Genomic DNA, 24,093 nt, shown 5'->3' on the forward strand with positions numbered 1-24,093 from the left:
CATCTATCCTGCATATTGCTTCACAAAAATTCTTACTCAAAATTAAAATATCAAATCAACAACAGCAAACAATCTACATTAACCATAATCAGATGAGAAATCAACAGGATATCAAAATCAATAACAGATAACAGATCAAAAATAAGAATGGAAAAACAAATCAAATAAAAAATCCAACAGAACAGAAGCAAAACCTAGTAAATTGGTATGTCAACATCGGAACATGAAATCGAAACAAAAAAATTTAATCGAAAAGATCTACATTGATGTTAACAAATTCAAAACCTAGAAAATAAACAAAAATTCAAAAACAAGCTTAAAAGATCTAAAAAACGATTCGAAAAACTAAATTAAGCTTCGGAAACATAAAATAATAGATCCTAATCTTACAGAAACTAAAACATAGAATCGAATCAAGATTAAACAAAAATCAGAATCAAAGATTGGAATAAAAACGAACGAACCTGAAGCTTTGCTGAGTAAATTGAATCTCTCTCGGTAATCAAGGACAAGTGAGGCTAAAGCTTTGTTGAGTAAATTGAATCTCTCTCGGTAATCTCTCTCGATAATCAATCTCTCGAAAATAAACAGGATATACTGAAACTGAAAGTGAGGCTAAACTGGGAAATAAAAAAGAAAATAAACGAATTTTGAAAACTCTGGGCCTGCAAATAATTTGTTGGCTGCTTTTGGGTGCGCCCGTGAAATTTTGTGAGGGTGGGTTTCACAGTAGGAAAATGTGTAAGAATGGGTCTCCCTGTAGTTTTCACTAGTTAATACTCCACAGGGCCCACACGTGATTATGGTTAGTTTTCACTAGTTTTCGCGAATTTTTCCGTATCACGAATTTTACCGTCTTATTCGCGTACGTTTGCAACTCCGAACCCAAGTCGCGTATTATGTGGCATTCCCGGATTATTCGCGAATCGTTCACGAATTTTACGTATCCCGAATGATACGTCCGCTTAATTCGCCATAAATTCTTGGCTTTTACTTTTCAAAGACCCCATTTTTTGGGCTTTACTGCCTCCCGAGCATACACGACCGAATATTAGACGTGTTGTAATTTTTATGAAACAAAAATGACTGAAGAGATTTGAAGGTGAGGGAGATCTCAAACTCACTAACCAAGCATTTAAACCACTATACGACGTCCTCTTGGATAACTAATGTTGTATATATTATTAATATCATCATATTAAGTTTATTTTTTCTTTAAATAACTCACACACATGCATAAAAATTGGTCTATGACCTTATAAATACAAATTATTTGTTATATATAGATACCGAATTTTCAGAGCCGAACTCACATTTATAAATCGAATTATACACGTACGTATGCCATTCCGAATTACTAACGAATCACGTCCCGTTGATCGAATTTTGGACCGAATCTGGATTTTACAAAACCGTATAATACTCCTACGTTTGCCGTTCCATACGTTTACCGAATCCCGAATTACTAACTAGGGGCTTATCAGGTTAGAAACGGATTCTTCCTGTTCCATTTTCTCCGTTATTTTTCGTTTTATAATGCTCCCTTCTGTAAACAGTGGGAACAGATGAATTTCATACTGTTTCAAATCCAATCATTAGGGTCTTCATGTTTAGCTACTGTTTCAAATCCCACCATTAGGATGGTCATGTCTCTACTTCTGTAGGTCAATTTCTGAGCTTATTCATAATTTATCTAACCTGATGAAACTGATTAAAAATCTAAACAAACCAAAATTTAATCTTGATGATCTTTTCTTCACCATGTAAATGAAAATGTTTCCATGATAATAAATAATTTACTGAATCATCTAAGGTTTTCCATACCTCCTAGATTCAATTTAAAAAAAGTTCGCAAATCCTATATTTTTGTTATTTGTTAATCTAAGCTATCAATCTTGATAAAAAAAATTGTTCGGGCGGAAATCAATTTTCGCATCAGAAGAAAAAAAAACAGAGGGTGGTAATGAGTTTCTACTGAAAGTAGATTGGGTGTTAATAAAAATAAGATACGAAATTATATGAAAGTTTTACTGAGACAAAACAGTACTAAATATGTGAATATCTAGTTTTGAGTTTGAGAGCGTTTTGCAATAGAACAAAAACGTAGATGAAGGAGATACAAAAGGAAAGAGAAGATAGAAGGGAAAGAAGAGTGAATGCTTGATATTAATGCGAAATGAATTTGGTGATTTGTTTGACTTTGACTACCTTTTTCTTTTTATAATCAAAGTCTTAAAGGGTATTATAGGAAAGTAGTCCTGATTATAGAGAACATGAACCAATAATTATATATACCAGATTCAAACTTCAAAGTTCTGGTCCCCAATCGCAATACGTTCTGCTACTCGCTAGTTGTAGTCGCAATATTAATTTGATCGGACTTGCATTTGAATCTGATCTGATTGGTGGGGTTGGATACGGACAACGACAACAATGGATATGGGAAAACTGAACTGTTCATAAGAGCGTCCACAATGGTACGATTATAACCAAAGACCAAAGACTAAAAAAAAAGATCAAATTTGGGTTTAGTCCGTCATGTGGCGTAGTGGGAAAAGAGTAAATTTGATCAGGCGTTAGTATAATGTTCGCCTGAACGTCAAGCGTTGATAAAGCTTACGCATGGCATGGGGCGTTTATATAGATTACGCCTGGCACGGGGCGTTTATATAGATTACGCCTGGCATGGGGCGTTTATATAGATTACGCCTGGCATGGGGCGTTTATATAGATTACGCCTGGTCAGTGAGATTCCAAAAAAAAAGAAAAAAATGGGGCGGAGGTATAAAGCCCGCCCCAAGCAAATCTTATTCAAAATTTATATAAACAGGCGTTAAGTATATGAACGCCCCTGCATCAGGCGAATTTTATATAAACGCCCCAAATCAGGCGTAATCTATATAAACGTCCCAAATCAGGCATAATCTATATAAACGCCCCATGCCAGGCGTAATCTATACAAACGCCCCATACCAGGCGTAAGCTTTATCTACGTCCGTTACAGGCGAATTCTTTACCAACGCCCCTGCATCAGGCGTTAACTTTACGAACGCGCGATGAGTGGCGGACATTATATCAACGCCCGTTGTGTAGGATCAGATTATATCAACGCCCGACTATATTTGGGTTTGGTCTTGGTCGTCGACCAAATTTGGTATGGGTTTTAGTCTTTGATCAAATTTTGATCGATAGTCCGTCCCACTACGCCTGTCCACTGGATCAAATATTTGGGTTTAGTCGTCCACTGCAGTTGCTCTAAGAGGGGATATTTTAGTCTGTGGTGGTAAAGTAAGAGACAAAATCTTTGGTTCATTGCCCATTTAAGATATTAAAACAGTATCCTTTAGATTTTAGATTTTAGGATATTTGAATAGTGTCTTTTTTTTAACAGTCCATCTCACTCGGAAATAAGATTTTATAGGTTATTTAACCAATTTTGTGTTTGTACATCTGCGTGGTTTTGGCAGAAAAACAAAAATTAATAGGTCAATGACCATAAGAACTGCCCTTAAGAGTGTTTAAACGAATTGAGGTTTTAGTTTCAAGGGTTACTCATTTCCTTCTTTGTATATAACTTTCTTATATATTTCCAGTCTTCCGAAACTTATATACCATGAATCAAAGAGACGACTCTGAATTTTTCGAAGTTGAAGTTTACTACTACTTAGAAGTTAGATCAACAAGACAGTACAAATGCACGGTTCATATGATCATTGATATTGTGGTCGTTAATTACTTCTTGGAGTTTACGAATGCCATATCTTTTTTTTGATAAGAAAAGTACATTCAAGAACAAATTAAGTGAGCCTTACAAGCCTGGGAAGGCTCTCCCCATTATATCATCATATAAAACAGTGTATAAAAAGCTAGGAGGAACATCAAACCAAACACCAGGCAAAGCATCATATGCTGCCTTTTTAGCCAAAACATCAGCCGCAAAGTTACCTTCCTTATGGTGATGTTGAAACACAACCTGATCAAAATGTAATGATAGTGCCCTAATATCCCTTAAAAGACATATACATAACCAGTTACTCACACTATACTGCTTACATGCATTAACATGCAGCAAATTGAGAAGCACTCTCGATAACCAACTTAGGGACTCCCAACTGCACAACAAGTTTCATACCATCTCTGATAGCCCACAACTCAGCCACATTGTTTGACTTGTCATATATATGTTTTGCGAAAGCTGCCAGAAATTGGCCATCAGCTGCACGCAAAACACCTCCAACACCAGCTTTACCTGCATCACCTGAAGCCCCATCGACATTAAGTTTAACAAAGCAATTATCAGGAGGAATCCAGTGGATATGACAAATGAACTTGTTCTCAGATTTGGGGGCAAGAGATAACACTTTAACATATTCAGCTGCAGCATTATAAGCATTCACAGTAACAGCTTTCCAATCAAAGTATTTTTGAGGAAAAAAAAAGGTTGTTCCGAGAGCACCATATCTGCCGTAGGATAAATGGAAATATAACAGCCCAAAAAACATCATCAGTTGCAGCAGGAAACTGAATAGTCTCCACAATCCAGTCAAGAGATACGCTAGAAGACTGAAAGTTAATCCTATAAGCATAAGAAAGAGCCAGCCATATGGAAACAACTCTGTCACAAGTGAGGAAAAGATGGGATATAGTCTCCTCTTCACGATGACAAAGGGGACAAATACTAGAAATATCCAGTCCCATAAGTCGCAGATTGGCCCGTACTAAAGTTCGACCATGAGCTAGTAACCACAAAAAATGCTTAATGTGGACGGGGCACTTAACTTGCCATAAAGTCCGCCATTTACATGCCAAAGAAGAAGACACATGTTCATGTCGAATTAACCAATTGTAACAGGCTTTGACATACACCAACCATCCTTGCTATGAGGCCAAACTCTAAAATCAGGAGAAGTGTTAACCTCTGCCAAAGGGATAGCTCGAATTTGATCAAGTAACTGAGCTGGGACAACATGCTCGATAGAAGAAATATTCCAAGCATGAGTATCAGGATCAATAAGAGCTGATACTTTCATAGGAGGATAAGTTGTATCCACAATATCAATCAGTTGTAGCATAGGTTTATCCGAACACCATACATCTCGCCAAAGATCCACTTGTTCCCCATTTCCTATATCCCATTTCAGTCCAGCTTTAATAATCTCCTTACCTTGCAGTATACTTCTCCAGCTCCAAGAAGCACGAGAAGGTTTAGAAGCCTCCCAAAAAGATGTATGTCGAAAATATTTAGCCTGAAATAGTAAGGCTACCAGAGAGTCAGGAGAGTTTGCAATCCGCCAAGCAGTCTTGGGTAAAAAAGCAAAGTTATGAAACTCCAAATCTCGGATACCAAGACCCCCAATCCATTGAGGTAGTCAATGCTTCGTCCAACCAATAACATGTAATTTAGGCTTGCCGCCCCTGTCTTGCCACAGAAAATTCTTTCGAAGTCTGTCCACTTCAGTGAGGATAAACTTCGGAATCTTTAAAGTGCACATCAAGTGGTTCAACGAAGGGTCAAGTACAACTTTAATAAGCACATCACGACCTGCAAAATTCAAAGCACTTTTCTTCCAACCACTAAGTCTGTTGGTAAGTTTAACCAAGGAATCAGTAAAAGTTCTCGGATTTAAGACGACCCCATTGGATGTTAACGCCCAAATAACGACCAGGCTGAGTACCAAATTTCATATGAAAGCCCCGACAAAGATGACGAGCCAATCTCTTAGGGAGATTATTTGAAAACACCACTACTGATTTAGAAGAACTAACTAATTGTCCAGACCACAAGGAAAAATTATCGAGAATCTTACAAATGCCATTAACATTACGAATTTTAGCTTTCAAGAATATTAAGCTATCATCGGCATAAAAGCTGTGAGAGACCAGAGGAGCTCCACGACAGATTTTAAATCCTGAAATAAGCTTATGTTCTATCCCCTTATGAATGAGACGACTCAAATCCTCCAGGAAAGTAATAAAAATATAAGGAGATAAAGGATATCCTTGGCGAATACCACGAGTAGGACTAAATGGTTGGGAGGGGGCACCATTAGTAAGAACCTGGTAATTAACGCTAGCCACACAAAGCTTCAACCAATTGATCCAAACAACATTAAATCCCAGAGCTTCAAAAACCACAAAAATAAAATTCCATTCAAGGCGATCATAAGCCTTTTCAAAATCAATTTTCAACGCCATCCAAGCCTTGGAACCAGACTTATAACGAAAGGAATGGAAAATCTCATTTGTTATAAGGATGGAATAGAAATAGAACGACCTTGAACAAAAGCATTCTGATTCATAGAGATAAACCGCGGACGATAAGGCTTAAGTCTGTTGGCTAAAATTTTCGAAATAATTTATAGTTAAAATGCATGAACTGATCAGACGAAAATTCTTAATATGAGAAGGATTCTCCATTTTGGGAATTAGCGTGATAAAGGTACGATTAAAATCAGGGTTGAAGATACCTTTAGTGATAAATCTTGAATCACACTGATAATGGATGGTCCAATAATATCCCAATAGGTTTTATAAAAAACCCCTTGTATACTGATGCATAATGGTATTTCAAACATACCATTTATGCCCTTTTATTTCACAATTACTATTTTATCCTCTTCTTCCCTTATTTCTCATCTTTGTCCTTTTTGTTTACTACTTATTGTTTAAACCCTAGCTCTACTAGTTTCAAGTTTGGTTTTGTTTAGAAAAGTGGTGTAAGAACCATAAAATCCTTCCTAGAGAAGAGCCTCCAACACTTTGATATTTCCAATTTGTAATTGGGTAGAAATTTCAATTTGTAAGAGAAGCATCTATTATCTTCTAGTTTCCAATCTTAGAATTGGGTAGAAATTTGAAGATTATTAGAGAAGAACCTCAAATCTTTGTATCTTCCTTGTTCCAAGGGTAGAAGAAGCATCATTTGAAGGTTGGTTACTTTTATTTCATGGTGTTTTGTTATAATTTAACAATACAATTTCAATTATAAGTATTACTTTACATTAGTTGGTATCAAGAGTTTTGGTTTCTTTTTTTGGGGAAATTGTGGAGAAGATTTTAATTATTAGCTTTGGGGTTTGAAACTTTTTGTGTGCTATTGTCAAATTGGGTTCATTCTCCTTGTGATTTCATTATGGCTCCAAGGAAAAGAGTTAATCAAGGTGAAATTTCTATGAAAGAAGAATTAGAGGTTTTTAAGCATGAAGTGTTTGTTGAAATGCAACAAAGAATGGATACAAAATTTGAAGATTTTTTTTTAAGATTTGATAACTTAAATATCCATCAAGATCAATATAGAACTCAACATCATCATTATGCAGAAGAAGTAACGGATGAGGAAATCACTTCTTTTGATAGTCATGTTCATCAACAAGGGAGACGCAAAATGTTTGAAGAAAGACCGACATACCACAATGTTACTACTTCAAACCGATGGGAAGGTGGACCCAAAGTTGATATTCCGGAATTCCATGGGGGTTTAGCTCCGGAAGAATTTGTTGATTGGTTAGCAACGGTTGAAGAAATCTTGGATTTCAAGGAAGTGCCCGAAAATAAGAAAGTTGGGTTGGTTGCAACAAGACTTCGAGGAAGAGCCGACGCTTGGTGGAAACAACTTAAACAAATGAGGTTGAGAAGAGGTCAAGCTAAAATTGAATCTTGGGAGAAGCTTAAGAAACATATGAGGCTTGCATTTCTACCCCATAATTATACAAGACTTATCTATCAACAACTTCAAAATCTTAAGCAAGGGTCCAAGTCGATTAATGACTACACCAAAGAGTTCTATCAATTGGTTGCAATGAACGATATTAACGAAACGGAAGAACAACTTGTAGCAAGGTATATAGGAGGTTTGAGAATGCAATATCAATACACTTTAAACTTATTTGATATTTATTCGGTGTCGGAAGCATATCAAAGGGAATTATCTTTGGAGAAGAAATACGCAAGGAGAGTTTCACATACCAACTGGAGTACTCACACTCAAGGAGGTGTTAAAAATACTACTTCTCCTATTCCAACTCATCGATCTCCAACTACTAGCGTTCCATCAAAATCCAATACTTCTCAACAAGTCTTTCAAGGTAAATGTAACAAGTGTGGAGATGAAGGACACAAAGCATATGATTGTAGGAAGAGTGATCGTCCGGGGAAGAACTTCCTTGTTCAAGGTGATGATGAAGGTGATGCATATTTGGATCTTATGGAGCCACCAATATTTGATAAAGAACCCGACGAAGAAGTGGAAGAAGAGTTTCTCACCGGTGACCAAGGACCATGTTTGGTTGTGTTACGCAACTATTTTACTCCAAAACTCGATGAGGGTAATCGATGGCTACGCCACAACATTTTTCAAACCACTTGCACAATTGGTGGGAAAGTTTGCAAGCTTGTGATTGATTCGGGGAGTTGTGAAAATATCGTTTCCGAATAAGTGGTTCGAAAGTTGAAGTTAGATACAAAAGACCATCCTTCTCCATATTCTTTATCATGGCTTAACCAAGGAAACGAGGTAAAAGTCACTAAATGTTGTCTCATTAATTTTTCTATTGGTAACAAATATGTAGACAAAGTTTGGTGTGATGTTGTTTTGATGGATGCATGTCATTTAATTCTTGGGCGCCCTTGGCAATATGATCGGTTTGTGAATCATGATGGGAGAACAAACAACTATTCATTCATGTGGAGAAATAAGAAGTTGACCCTTGTACCCAATCGTGAGCTTATTCCTAAACCACAAAATGGTGATGGTAAAAATCTACTTACTTATCAAAAGTTCATAGAAGAGTTGGATGATTCGGAGGTTTTCTATATACTTCATGTTAAAGAATCTTCATCGTATGATTCCGTGCCACCGCTAGTCAAGCCAATTATAGAAGAATTTCAAGATGTTTTTCCTACCGACTTACCGGATGTATTACCACCATTACGAGATGTGCAACACCAAATTGATCTAGTACCCGGTTCAAGTCTTCCCAACAAAGCCCACTATCAAATGAGTCCCAAAGAACATGAAGAATTACGTCGCCAAGTTGAAGAGCTTATATACAAAGGTTTTATAAGACCGAGTCTTAGCCCTTGTGCGGTGCTGGCCTTTTTAGTACCAAAGAAAGATGGTTCATGGCATATGTGTGTGGATAGTAGGGCAATCAATAGAATCACATTGAAGTACCGTTTTCCAATTCCTCGTTTGGATGACTTACTTGATCAATTAAATTGAGCATGTGTTTTTAGCAAACTTGATTTTAAAAATGGATATTATCAAATTCGTATCAAGGTGGGAGATGAATGGAAGACCGCTTTCAAGACTAGAGACGGTTTGTATGAATGGATGGTTATGCCATTTGGGATATCAAATGCTCCAAGTACATTTATGCGAGTAATGAATCAAGCACTTCGGCCGTTGATTGGGAAGTGTGTGGTTGTTTACTTTGATGACATACTTGTTTATAATCCCAATATGGAATCTCATATACGTCACCTCCGTGAGGTTCTCATGATTTTGCTGACACAACAATTTTATGCTACCTTGAAGAAGTGTGCATTCATGACCGATAAAGTTTTGTTTCTTGGTTATGTGGTTAATAAGGATGGGATTTCGGTAGATGAAGATAAAGTGGAATTCATAAGGAATTGGCCCAAGCCAAAAACTTTGTTTGATATTCGAAGTTTTCATGGGTTAGCTTCTTTTTATCGTCGGTTCATTGCAAACTTTAGCGGAATTATGGCTCCAATAACCGAATGCATGAAGGGTGAAAAGTATTCATGGACTCAAGAAGCGGACGAAGCCTTTGAATTGATGAAAATAAAGTTAAGTACATCTCAAATCTTAATATTACCAAATTTTGATAAGCTATTTGAACTTCATTGTGATGCTTCTAAACTATGCATTGGGGCGGTTCTTAGTAAAGAAGGGAAACCAGTGGCATTTTATAGTGAAAATTTGAATGGGGAAAGACTTGCATATAGCACTTACGATGTTGAGTTTTATGCTATTGTTGAAGCACTCAAGCATTGGAGGCACTATCTTATTCACAATGAGTTTATTTTATTTTCGGACCACATGGCATTAAAGCACATCGATTCTCAAGACAAGCTTTCTACTAGGCATGGTAAATGGGCTTCTTATTTGCAACAATTTACTTTTTCCATCAAGCACAAGTCGGGTGTACAAAACAAGGTAGCGGATGCCTTGAGTCGACGTACTTCTCTTCTTACACAAATGAGGCCTTGCATTTTGGGATTCGATGATATTTGGGAGCTCTTTAAGAATGATACTTATTTTGGTCCTATTATGGTTGATGAAAGGTCACTCCAAAATGGTGATTATGTTCTTTTCGATGGGTACCTTTACCGTAAGAATTGTCTTTGCATTCCGCAATCAAGCTTGAGATTGAAAATTATTAAGGAGCTTCACGATGAGGGCCATATGGGGACTACTCGTACTTGGAACTTGGTTTCTAGCTCATACTTTTGGCCGGGAATGTGGAAGGAGATTCATCGATATGTGAAAAGATGTCATATATGTCAAGTTTCTAAAGGAACGACCACTAATGCGGGATTATACATGCCACTTCGTATTCCTTCTCGTCCATGGGAAGATTTGAGCATGTATTTCATCTTGGGATTAGCGCGTACTCAAAGAGGTATGGATTCAATATTTGTAGTGGTAGATCGTTTTTCCAAAATGTCTCATTTCATTGCTTGTAAAAAGACAACGGATGCGGTCATGGTAGCTCAACTCTTTTTTAAAGAGATTTATCGTTTACATGGTATTCCTTCTTCCATCGTCTCGGATAGAGATAGTCGTTTTGTGGGGCATTTTTGGCGTACTTTATGGAAGCTGGTCAAGACCAATTTAAGTTTTAGAACCGCTTATCACCCTCAAACGGATGGGCAAACCGAAGTGGTAAACCGTTCCCTAGGTAATCTTCTTCGTTGTTTGGTTGAGGAGAATTTGAAGACATGGGATCAGGTTTTATGCAAGGCGGAATTTGATTATAACCATGCGGTGAACTGGAGTAGTGGTTATTCACCATTCATGGTGGTGTACGGGTTCAATCCAAGAGTACCACTTGACTTGTCCTTAATACCGGATTTGAAAAGGCCAAATGCTAAGGCGGAATACTTTGTTTCTCAACTTCACCTTATCCATGAAAGCACCCGAAAGCATTTAGAAGCTTCATCAAGGAAATACAAGAACAAGGTTGATCAAAGACGACGCGTTGTTGAGTTTGAAGTAGGAGATCTTGTTTATGCGGTTCTTACTAAGGAACGTTTTCCCGTGGGTGAGTACAACAAGATCAAGGCAAGGAAGATTGAACCATTTCCAATTGGAGAAATAAATGATAATGCTTATCGACTCAACTTACCAAGCTCAATTCGTACTCATGACGTCTTTAATGTTAAGCACTTGGTTTCATATTGGAGTGACAATGCTATGGATGAAGAGATGGACAATTCGAGGGTGAATTTCACTTAAGGAGGAAAGGATGATGCATAATGGTATTTCAAACATACCATTTATGCCCTTTTATTTCACAATTACTATTTTATCCTCTTCTTCCCTTATTTCTCATCTTTGTCCTTTTTGTTTACTACTTATTGTTTAAACCTTAGCTCTACTAGTTTCAAGTTTGGTTTTGTTTAGAAAAGTGGTGTAAGAACCATAAAATCCTTCCTAGAGAAGAGCCTCCAACACTTTGATATTTCCAATTTGTAATTGGGTAGAAATTTCAATTTGTAAGAGAAGCATCTATTATCTTCTAGTTTCCAATCTTAGAATTGGGTAGAAATTTGAAGATTATTAGAGAAGAACCTCAAATCTTTGTATCTTCCTTGTTCCAAGGGTAGAAGAAGCATCATTTGAAGGTTGGTTACTTTTATTTCATGGTGTTTTGTTATAATTTAACAATACAATTTCAATTATAAGTATTACTTTACATTATATACCAAGGACCCAATTGGTCAATGCTCTGGAGAATTTCATCTACCGACACACATCGAGTAAGCATCTCATTATCAGTAGAAGAAATAACACAAGGAAGCAAATGATCCAAATCCACAAGATCTGGTGGATTGCTAGAGGTAAATAAAGTTTGAAAATAATCTGTGATAAGGAACTCAAGACCTTCATCATCATCAATCCATTAACCAGAATCATTTTTAAGGCAATAAATCTTATTACGATGGCCACCAGGGGCGGAGGCAACATGTTGCAACTGTGTGCAGTTGCACCCCCTTGATTTTCAAAAACAATAAGAAGTCTAGCATTTTCAAGACAAAAAAAACCAAAAAAAGAGTTTGCACCCCTAAAATCTCAACACTTGCACCCCCTAAGCCTAAAAGAAAAGTCCATTTCGACTTTCTTTCTCCCATAATCGTTCACAGTAGGAGAGACTAATCATTAGTCTGATACGTTTTTCTCTGTATCTTAATTTGGTTCTCGTTTCAATTTTAAGAGATGAGAAGTAATTAATTAAGCTAATTGTATTGATTCTTGAATTGGGTTAAGAAGAAGACACCCCGCACAAGAATTTCTCCACAATGCTGTTGAACAACTTTGGTTTTCAACTTGAGGTGTATCTGATGTTTTTGGCATAACTTCCATACCGACGGTATCTTCAATAAGCCTAAAAATGGCATTATCTCCAAGATCTTCATCAAATTTCATAACCATACAGAACAACATAATATGAGAGTTCTAAAATTGACTCATTATATCTAGTCTTCCAGCTCGCAACCCTTCTCCAATGAAAATTTTCTAGCCTTTTTTTTTGTTGTGTATTTTTTTTTTTTGCATCCCCTCTCTTAGAATCCTGACTCCGCCCCTGACGGCCACCGACAAGAGTAGCGAGATGAAAAAACCTAGTGTTCTGATTGCCGCACAAAAGCCAATTAATACGAGATTTCTGAGCCCAAAATTTTTCTTGAAGCCGTAATAACTCCAAATATTCATGGAGACAACGAGATTCATGAGATTTATTATCTAAAGTGGGGGACTTGGCAAACGTATCTTGAGCCTGACACAACTTAACTCTGGCGTCAGCAACATTCTTACGAATTGTCATATCAGTCTCTTCGAATATGTGGATAATGAAACTGAACTGACATTTCTTGGGAAAATAAGATTTAAATAGTACGTTCTTCACACATGAAGGCGCTGACTCGAACTCATTTGGAAATCGGATTGACTTAATATAAAATTAGATATACTCGTGGAATACTGAAAGTGAAAGGCGTTTATTTAATTTCTACTAAATCAAGACATGACAAATGTTTTATCGGAACAAAGTACAACAGTTTATAATGATTTGTTTTATGGAAACTAGATCCCTAAACTTTTTTTTTTTTACCGGAAAAATTAACAGGAGTTAGTCCACGAGTGGATTGGGAGAGTTTAATGTATTTTGAATCTTCGGAATTTTGAGGGAGTGTAAGAGAGTATACGAAGTTTGAGAGAGTTTGGTGTTTTGAGTGTAGGGAGTTTGAGTGACTCTCCCAAAATCTCTACTTTTTTGAAAGATTTGGAGGGAGTCAAAAATACACTGTAAACTCTCTAGAACTCCCCAGAACTCTCAAGAAAAATCCAACTCCCTAGCATTCTAGTTTTACCACTAACATGGAGCCACAACTAGCGAGATTTTCTATGAAGTTTAGTTGACTCTTCTAAACTCTCCCACGACTAACGGGGATTTTCAGAGACTTCTTCAAACTCCTCCACGACTAAAGGGAAAAAACCCAACTCCCCCAATTCACCTCAGAACTAACATCCCGTAAGTTTTTTTGGTAGCCCTTTGGCTTCGGTAGTGCACACTTTGCTTTACCTCTAGTAGGGCTAGTAGACTGATACAATATTTTATAATGTACTTAAATGTACCAGACTTAATTAGTACATATCAAGAACCTAACATGCACTAAAACGTTTTTTATTCTTTTCTTTTTTTCAAGAAAGGATATGATTTATTGATTTAGAAAAATTGTAGCTACAACAGGGAGATCGGTTTTAATTTCAATTTCTTTTATCCCATAAGCCCAAACGAGTATTCCTGAATCAGTTAAAATCCATAACCACTTCCCATTGTGTTATCACATCCCTGAAGCTATCATATTTGAACCAATTTGGTTTAGATCCCCATTGGAAGATGATTCTTTTGGTCTCGATGATCACCTCATTTTTACCCCTTCCTTTCTTCTTCCCCATCACTTTCTTATTCCTCTCGGACCACAATGCCCATACTACAGCAAAATGGAGAATACCCAAATCTTCGAGTTCAATTTATTCCTTCTTTTTGTTGTTCATTCTTTGAATTGCTATGACATAGTCTATTTATGCAGCCAATCTTAACTCATTCCGGTGGTGAAATAGTTTCATATATCATTGGAGAATGGACATTCCAGGAGAAGGTGATTTACAGTTCCTGAGCTAGAAGTGTATATTTGGTGAATATCTTCCACAAGCATTGTGGAGATCTTGAAATCTTATTTATACTGATAATGAAAACTAGATAAGTCACAGACTCTAACTGAATACAAAGACTGAAAACAAATTCAAAATATCAATGACTCAGCTGACCGTAAATATTGCCATATGACTCTCAATGTGTACTCAATCAACTGACTAAGTTACACAGCTGCATTCTTATCTCTAACACCCTCCCTCAAGTTGAACCGGAGTTGACGGACGTTCAACTTGTCTCGGAGAAGTTGGAACCTTGGAGATGATAGGCCTTTGGTAAAGATATCCGCCAGCTGATCTTTGCTGCTGATAAACTTCACATTCAGTTGTCTGCGTGAAACTCTTTCCCTCACAAAGTGATAGTCTATTTCTATGTGCTTTGTGCGAGCATGGAATATGGGATTAGCAGTGAGATACGTTTCCCCTAGATTGTCACACCATAGAGTTGGAGATGCACACTGAATTCCTAGCTCTTGCAGTAATGATTGAATCCATATAAGCTCAGAGGTTGCAATGGCCACACCCCGATACTCAACTTCTGTGCTTGATTTGGAGACCGTTTTTTGTTTTCTTTCACTCCACGAGATGAGATTACCGCCAAAGAATATACAGTAACCACTTGTGGATCGCCGATCATCTAGACTACCTGCCCAGTCTGAATCAGAATAAGCAGACAGAGTATAATCTTGACTAGGTTTAATGAAGACACCATAGTCTAATGTATGCTTTAAATATCGCAGAATACGTTTAACAAGCTCCTAGTGTTCAACATAAGGATCATGCATAAACTGACAGGCTTTGTTTACTGCCACAGATATATCTGGCCGAGTGATATGCAACACTCCTATACAGAGTGGAATCCTCAAACTTTGTAGAACCCACCTTGTGTAGCTTTGCATTAGCCTCCATTGGTGTGCAAACTGGCTTGATGCCATCCAGTTTAGTACGTCTTAACAAATCTGAGATATATTTTCTTTGAGAGAGCACTAGAGACCGTCCTTGTTGTACAACCTCAACACCCAAGAAGTAAGACAATATCCCCATATCTTTGATTGCAAACTCATTACCCAAATCTTGAATTAAGTTAGCAACCATGTTTGAGTCAGAACCTGTGACAATGATGTCGTCTACATAAACCAGTACATAAACTACTGAGTTACCTCTATGTTGAACAAATAATGATGAATTTGCAATTGAGGCTTTGAATCCTAGTCTTAAGAGATGATTGCTGAGGCGGGAGAACCAAGCTCGAGGAGCTTGTTTAAGGCCATATAGCGATTTGTGTAACTTGCAAACATGATTTGGATAGTTAGGGTCTATATATCCAGCAAGTTGCTTCATGTAGACCTCCTCCTCTAAGACCCCATGGAGAAATGCATTCTCCACATCTAGCTGACGAAGAGACCATCCTCTCATAACTGCAAGGGTCAGAACCAGCCTTATTGTACATGGCTTAATAACAGGCGAAAAGGTTTCTTCATAATCTATACCTTGTTGCTGGGTAAAACCCTTTGCTACCAAACGAGCCTTGTAACGTTGTATTGTGCCATCTGGATTTATTTTAATTCGAAAAACCCATTTAGATCCAACAATATTCATCCCTTCTTTGCACTCAACTAAGGTGTATGTTCCAATTTGAATTAAAGCATTTATCTGCACGTCCATTGCATCACGCCATTCTGGTATTTGACAAGCCTTAGAGTAACATGTAGGCTCCATGAAGTCTTGATCAAGAAGTGGGTGTTTGGTCGCAGTCAGACAGAGTTTCTGTATTGGCTTTGAAATCCCGTCTTTGGCTCTCGTGATCATTGCATGTACAGGAGTATCTAAAACTTCAGCTGACGCATTGCCATTCTGGATTTGGGAGACCTGTGGTGAAGGTAACACAGGTGATGTTGCAGGAGTCTGCTGAGGGGTCACATCCCTTAGTACTGCTGTTGTGATCGGCTGGACAATAGTCGGATGTACATTATGCTGAGGTTGCACTGTCACTGATTGATTGTGAGGGAATATAGAAGACCCAAAAATATCAGTACTGGTTGCATGAGTGTCAGACCTTACCTCGGGAGTACGCTCCAGGGAAGAAGATAATGGGAATATGTTTTCTTCAAAGCGAACATGCCGTGATATATATTGTCGGTTGGTTGGTAGATGAAGACAAATGTAACCCTTATGAGCTGAACTATATCCTAGGAATATGCAGGGGAGAGACCTAGGCTCTAGTTTGTTGGCATTATATGGTCTTAAGCATGGATATGCTAAGCAACCAAAAACACGAAGAAATTGGTAGTCTGGTTGTTTTCCAAAGAGCAACTCAAGTGGTGTTTTGCTATCAGACGACTTGTTTGGTGTCCTGTTAATGAGATAGCAGGCTGTGGTAAAAGCCTCTGGCCAAAAATCTTCTGGAAGATGTGCTTGATATAATAGAGCTAGACCACTCTCTGTGATATATTTGATTCTTCTTTCTGCTAATCCATTTTGAGCTGATGTATGAGGTCAGGAGAAACGATGTTGTATGCCTGAGTTGCTTAGATATGTAGTTAGTTTCTTGTATTCCAAAGCGTTATCTGATTGAAAGATTTTTATTTTGTGGACTGTAAGGTTTTCTATTTGTTTCTGAAACTGAGAGAAGATATTGAAAACAACAGATCTTTGAACCAAAGGATAAATCCATGTATAATGAGAATAAGCATCCATGAATATTAGAAAATAATGAAATCCATTACGATATGTTTTTGGTGAAACCCAAATGTCAGACACAATAAGACTTAAAGGAGTATCATAAGTGGTAGTACTAGGAGTAAAAGGAAGGAGCCTACTCTTGCTAATATGACAAGAGTGACAGAAGCCAAAGCTTTTATTTTGAACTGGAAGGGAATTTTTTTTGACAATACTAGAAACTATGCTCAGCACTGGGCGCCCGAGCCGCTGGTGCCATATTGGAATGCTTGCAGAAAGAAAGGTTGAAGGTGATTGCACGCCACCATTACTATCCAGCACATATAGCCCATTCTCATTCCTTCCTGTTAGCAGCGTTGCCCTCGTGATTTTGTCCTTCACAACAAACAAATTAGTGTGAAACACAAAATATACATTGTTATCCTTGCAAAACTGATGTACAGATAGCAGATTCTTTTTGATCTGAGGCACATGATAAACATTATTTAAAGCAAAATTTCGATATTTAGAATTGAACTCAGTGTTACCAATGTGTGCTATTTGTAGAGCATTGCCATTACCAACTCTCACTTGATCAGGTCCATCATATTCATGTGGGATACACAAATTCTGAGCATCAGCAGTCATATGATTTGTCGCACCCGTATCTGTGACCCACTGAGTATTAGTTGCGTCAGGAAAGGCAACATAAGCCTCTGCAGGCCTTTGGCGATTGTCATTGCTCCTATCATAACGAAACCAACAACGATCTGCAGTGTGGTTTCTTTTCTTGCATATCTGACAGTATACATCCCATTGAGGAGAACCACGTTGCTGGTTAGGTGGACGACGATTGTTATTGTTTGGAGGTGAATTTCGTCTTGGCTGATTGTTGTTCATCCTTGGTTGACTTCTGCTGGAAGATGCTGTACTTGCAGTTACAAGATTTGCCATGGGTTGGGATTCCTGAGAAAGTTGATTCTCCTGACGCATCTCATAGGTAAGAAGATGAGACTTAAAAGTCTGGATATCCATATTATCAGCAGTACCCAACACAGTAACTATTGGATCATAAGACTGATTTAATCCATTACAGATGGATTGCTTCATTTCATTAGCAGGAACTGTGTAACCAGTTGCTGCAAGTTCATCAAACAAATGTTTAGCTTCATTTAAATAAGCTTTCAAATACTTGTTACCTTTGGACAAGTTATGCAGTTTCTTCTTGAGATTCATCTGGTGAGCAAACGTCTTAGGCGCAAACTCAGCTTCCAGTGTATCCCATATTGCTTTCGAAGTATCTAGATTTGCAACAACGCTGAGAACTTCTGGTGTAAGGGTTGAGTTTAACCAACCAATGATTAACGCATCTTGTGCTTCATATGCAGTGAAGGCAGGGTTGATTTCATCACTGTCCGGGAGAGTGCGTTCTGGGATTTCTTTTGATCCATCAATGAATCCAGTTAGACCATGACCCTTTAAGATGGGTTTGAACTGAGATTTCCATAGTATGTGGTTTGTTTCAGTGTGCTTCAAAGTGACAAGATGATGTATTTGAACTTGTCTAAGAGCGTTTGTTGTATCTGCCATAGCTGTTTCTGTGACAGTTGTGTCTGTTCTTCACTCTCTTTTTTTGTTTTTGGGATATTTGCGGAAGGTGAACTTGGATCTTAGATCCTGATACCAAGCTAGAAGTGTATATTTGGTGAATATCTTCCACAAGCATTGTGGAGATCTTGAAATCTTATTTATACTGATAATGAAAACTAGATAAGTCACAGACTCTAACTGAATACAAAGACTGAAAACAAATTCAAAATATCAATGACTCAGCTGACCGTAAATATTGCCATATGACTCTCAATGTGTACTCAATCAACTGACTAAGTTACACAGCTGCATTCTTATCTCTAACATTCTGCATAGTTGTTGCAGAAAGTGCAGGTTGTGTCTTCAGTATCACAACTTCTTATGTTTAGGTTATCAATCGATGGTATTGCAATCTGGAAAGCAAGCCACATGAAAACTTGTGCCTTTGGAGGCACATTCTTTTCCCAAACATAACTAAAGGTTGGGGATTGTTGAGTCTAAGCATGTTGTATCAAAAGTTTAAAACCATCTTTTGTTGTATACTAATATCATGTGTGGAATATGATTGAGTCTGTGTTTGCGTCAAGGATTGCAGGAGGAACCAAGAAGCCAATATGCTATGTAAATTCATCAAATACTTCTTGAATTGGATTTGTCTTTAACTATATCTTACATCTCTCATCTTATATGCCATCCACAATTTTGAGGTTCTTATCTTTTGCAGCTTTAAAAGCAGTTGGATATGCTTTGCATAATGGTGCACCACCTTTCCATGTGTCCATCCAGAACTTGACTGCATGCCCATCACTAATCAAGACTTATGAGTTGTTTTGCGTTATCTATTTTTATTTTTTGTATTCCGTTTCCAAAGGTCTCTCCCGTGTGGCAGTTTATACTCAAATGGATGCATGTTTCCCTCAACAGTCTTTGTCTTTAGTTGAATTATTTTTCTCCAAAGTGCTTGTGTTTCCTCAGTGAATCTCCAACTCCACTTAGACGGTAGGGCTTTGTTTGTCTCCTTCAAGCTTCTTATGCCAATATCTCCAATCTTTTTTGGTTTGCTTACATTTTTCCAAGCATCCCAATAAATTTTCTTTCTTTCAGTGGTTGCTCCCCAGAGAAAATCTCTCATAATTCTTATTATTTGCTTCTCCACTGCTACTGGCATTATCATGAGAGACATGAAGTAAATAGGTAAACTTACTAGTGCACTGTTTATAAGCAGGAACCTTCTCTTCCATTTGCAACTTTCTTCTGTAGTTTTTCTATAATTAGAGTCCATATGCTACTCTGTTTCACAGTGGCACCTAGAGGCTTTCCCAAGTACTTAAAAGTGAGATGTTCAACCTTGCAGGTGAGGATTGAAAATGCGGGGTACCAAAATACACCACCAGTTTTTTCTTAGGCAACCTATATGGACTAAACTCAACTACAATTCTAAGAGTTACAACTTAATGAATCTCAATCACGAATCATATGAAGAGTTTATATCCCTTACTCTCAAAATCAAGATGTACTCGGAAATAAATTTGTGAACTTGGTTATACCGTGAGAGTTGTTGGCCGATTCCAAAGATCAATCCAGTCGTATCCAACAATTACGATGGACGTATCTACTTTGATTGATTTACAGATATTTCAATGATAAAGATAAACAATATAATGCGGAAAAATAAATAACACAGACACCAGAAATTTTATTAACGAGAAAACCGCAAATGGAGAAAAACCCCGGGACCTTGTCTAGATTTGCACACCAAACTGTATTAAGCCGCTACATATTATATCCTACTATCGAAACTTCAGACTGGAATGTATTTGAGATCGAATCTACTGTCACATTGATTCAGTTAAAGTCGCGCTCCTTACGCCTCTTCAATCCCGCAAGGATCTGCGCAATTGATTCCCTTACCTGACGTCCTTTACATCCTAATATTTTGTTCAACTCAATTGAAGACTTTAAACAAATCTGGCACCCACAAATAAGCCTATATGTGATTTCCATTCTGATCAACGATCAAGGTGACATAGGAAATCGATTGCATTAGACAAAGTCTAGAAAACCTCAAAATCCGGTATTTACGACTTTGTTAAGTCGCTAAATCTGAAAAGGTTTCAAGGAGAGGACGACTCTAGTTTACAACTAGGACACACAAGAATAGTGTTAGGGATTCAACGATCTCAGTTGCTTGAGGTTCTCCTTATATAGACTTTCAAGATCAAAGTTGTTTTAGATTTAAGCCAAGGTAGCTTTGGAATCAAGCAATCAATATTCACCGTTAGATGAAAAAATTTACTTGAGATTAACATATATAACAGAATATACACTCTGGTTAGGATGAATTGTAACCGAACCGTGTACAATGACTTGTTCATGAAAGTTAAGCACGTAAGTGCTACATTTTATACCCATATTTATATTAGCTGGGACTCGATATTTTAGTTACTAATACTATTTTAGTGCTTGTGTAGAAAGTACAAGTGAATTCGATCATCCGACGAATAAAAAACAAAATGTGAGACTTAATGGTCTTTGCGACGAAAATGGCCAAATGTGGTTGGACTGATATTTCCATGTATCAGCAACCACAATGATGAAATGAGGTTGGCCTGATATTTCCATGTATCAGCAACCAGTCTGATTACCATGACAACAGAAAGGAGTCAGAGACGAACTAAAGTTTGTTGGCACCTCTTATAAAAATCACGAGCAGAAAAAAAATACAAGAAACAAAGGTTCTCTTTGATGTATGCACGTGAGTCCACCAAGAGCTAGATGTGTAGACCATTACTATTAGTGTGCCAAGTACTGTGCACCTAACCCAGTTGAATGTCACATGGTCTGGTGGAGTATATGCTGGTCAAATTGGAGATTTATGAAGCAACTGCGACAACTGAATTGATGGGCTTGGGGCTGAATTCTAAATGCGATTTTGGTTCAGTGAAGCATTGAACACAAGCTGGGGTTTCTTGCTGTGATCGAATTAGGAAAAGAAGGTGCTTAAAGGATTTTGTCCGCGTATGAGGGCCTGAGCTGTGCAGTCGTGGCAGGCATAAACAAAACGTTGCAGCTGGATTAATGGATTGAGATGTTGGCGTTGGTTGCATCGGTTTCGGTGAAGTTCGATGAACAGAGAATAGATGGTCAGGAAACATAAACTGCAGCGATGATGTGAATGGAGATGAGTCATTGGACAACCAGCTGGGGTTATTTTCGTTTGTGGCAGCGAGTGCTCCATTGAATGAACTTCTACAGCAGCAACGAGAAGACCAAGGTCTGTATGTTGGCTGAGATGATTATGGTTTAGAAAAGGATGATCGAGGAATGGAAACTGGTTGCTGCCGGTGAAGAGTTGCATGAGTAATTAGCTGGGCCCCTGCAACCAATGATGACGAGATGTAGAAGCCTGGAGTTCTGGTTTTTGGCAGGCGAAGAAAGCTGTGAGGAGGAGCGAAGAAAGCAGTAAGGATACAGCCCCTTTACGCACAGAAACTGCACTTTAGCTGGTCGATACAATGCCTGAAAGACGAAGTCTTAAGGGTCAGAAAATGAGAAGTTTGTGGCTCAATGATGTGTTCGATATTGATTGTATGTCTGGTGTTGGCTGAACTTGTTTTCTGTGGATCGAAATGGAAGTTTTTAGGGAGCGTTAATGGCATGGATTCGATCGCAAACGAAGATTAAAGAAGGAACTAAGCTTCCGTTGAATCATGTGTTGTTAAACACCCAGCTGCCAGTGATGGTAGTATGAGCTGTTATGATCGGTGAATGAAGGAGAAGGTGTATTCTGTCTTGCATGAGTTTGTATGGGGTTTGCTGTGGATGAAATTTAGGTAAAGAAAGGCAGCTGAGTATTGGGTTTGTTGGCATCGAACTGAAGTTGCAGGCAGCAGTCGAGTTGGAGTTGAGAACAAACGACTGAAATCCAGTCTGAACTAAGAAGCTGGTGCAGTTGGTGCTGCTGGATAGGGAGAACGATTGTGCTAGCTGTGTATAGAGCTTAACGTGAAATGGAGATGGCAGAAACTGATGTTGTTGGTTGGCCGGAGTATGGAAAGGATTTGGGTTTGATTTGGAACAGTTTGAATTATTTGGTTCGATTGCTTTGAGTGATAATGGTACGAGTTTGGTGATGTTTACAGCGTGAACGACCGTCGTGGTTCTTAGACGGACAGGGAGTGATCAGGTGCCGGTCAAGGAATAGTTGAAAGTGTGCTGGCAACAGACGGATACGGACTAGTTCTGTTGACTGAATTCGACGTTATGCAGTGACCGAGATTTGGAAGGAGCAATTAGTGTGGCTCTTCATTAGAATGAAAAGAGTAAGAAATTTATTCCTTTACTTAATTATAGGTCCTCTGATGGGTGCAGATCCCATGTCCCTTTCTTGTATATACCCTCATGTCCCCCAATTAAATTATGACATGTGGCCTCTCCTTTCTTCCATCTTTTAATTATCTCATTTACTACAGTTAATTATAACTAAGAAAATAAAAACATATATATCGTTACCATTTTTATCTCGGAAACAAAGACTACATCTCCATTTTTATGATTTTATCTAATAACTTAGAAGACTTTATGCTAAAACAGATGCAAATGCGGCCAAAGCAATTGCATCACGGAATCCATTGTGCTTATTCAAATTTATTTTACGATCAATTACTTTTCCGTTATTGTTTTGCAAATTGAAACCAAAACAAGAGCCACATACTCGTCAAACCTATGACTATCGTCTGTAGAATCACATCAGAAGTGATGAACACCTATAGCCTGTACTATGTGATAAATTGGGATGAGAAGACTAGAAATTAAATACGGATTTTTTTTAAATCAACTGCAAATGCTTATCAATCAACTTAATTTTTCAATCAAACAAATATATAATTAATCAACGTCTCACAATAATCAGACATGACAGTAGAAAAAAAAAAGTAATTTGTGAGATAAAAGGAAAGATCGTAGTTCGGAGATTTCATCTTACCATAAAGAATAAGTCTAAATAAGGAGAATAAATTGGTGCCACATGTCAACATATAATTGGAGGGACAGGAGGGTATATACAAGAAGGGGACATGGGATCTGCACCCCCTCTGATGACATTACAAGACCAATAGGAATTAAGCATTAAAAAAGGAAAATAAAGACAAGATGTTCATGTTATTTTTCCGGGAGGTTCCTTTTGAAAGAGGAGGCCGGACTGGGATTGGAAGGAGACGGCCACAGTGCCGCAACCAGAGAGAGGCGGTTTTGGGAGACGAAAAGGGGGCTGCGGCTGCAGATCCGTGAAGGCTAGGGTTTGAAGTTTTGTTTTCGATTCCGTTTCTGATTAGCTAGAAATTTTATTTGATTTATTTGTGGTTATTTTAAGAAAGTCATGTCTAGCT

At 37.9% G+C, this 24,093-nt stretch overlaps 1 protein-coding gene across 1 annotated transcript; it reads right to left on the minus strand.

Annotated features, from left to right (window-relative positions):
• Nucleotides 1-3,808: 3,808 nt before the first annotated feature.
• LOC113311739 lies at nucleotides 3,809-6,195 on the minus strand. Its single transcript, XM_026560540.1, has 6 exons — nucleotides 5,676-6,195; nucleotides 5,394-5,542; nucleotides 4,871-5,246; nucleotides 4,555-4,576; nucleotides 4,099-4,461; nucleotides 3,809-4,007 (listed from the first exon to the last, which is right to left on the minus strand). Exons 1-6 carry the CDS (start codon nucleotides 6,193-6,195, stop codon nucleotides 3,809-3,811), a joined length of 1,629 nt encoding a protein of 542 aa, XP_026416325.1.
• Nucleotides 6,196-24,093: the final 17,898 nt, after the last annotated feature.

The sequence above is a fragment of the Papaver somniferum genome, chromosome 9 (assembly GCF_003573695.1).
Source record: "Papaver somniferum cultivar HN1 chromosome 9, ASM357369v1, whole genome shotgun sequence".
NCBI lineage: Eukaryota > Viridiplantae > Streptophyta > Magnoliopsida > Ranunculales > Papaveraceae > Papaver > Papaver somniferum.

Coding starts and splice junctions, on each gene's coding strand:
- LOC113311739 (XM_026560540.1), bottom strand. CDS start 6,195: ATGGCGTTGAAAATTGATTTTGAAAAGGCTTATGATCGCCTTGAATGG. Junction 5,543..5,675: donor GGGCTTTCATATGAAATTTG/GTACTCAGCCTG, acceptor TGAATTTTGCAG/GTCGTGATGTGCTTATTAAA. Junction 4,577..4,870: donor TTGGCCTCATAGCAAGGATG/GTTGGTGTATGT, acceptor TTATGCTTATAG/GATTAACTTTCAGTCTTCTA.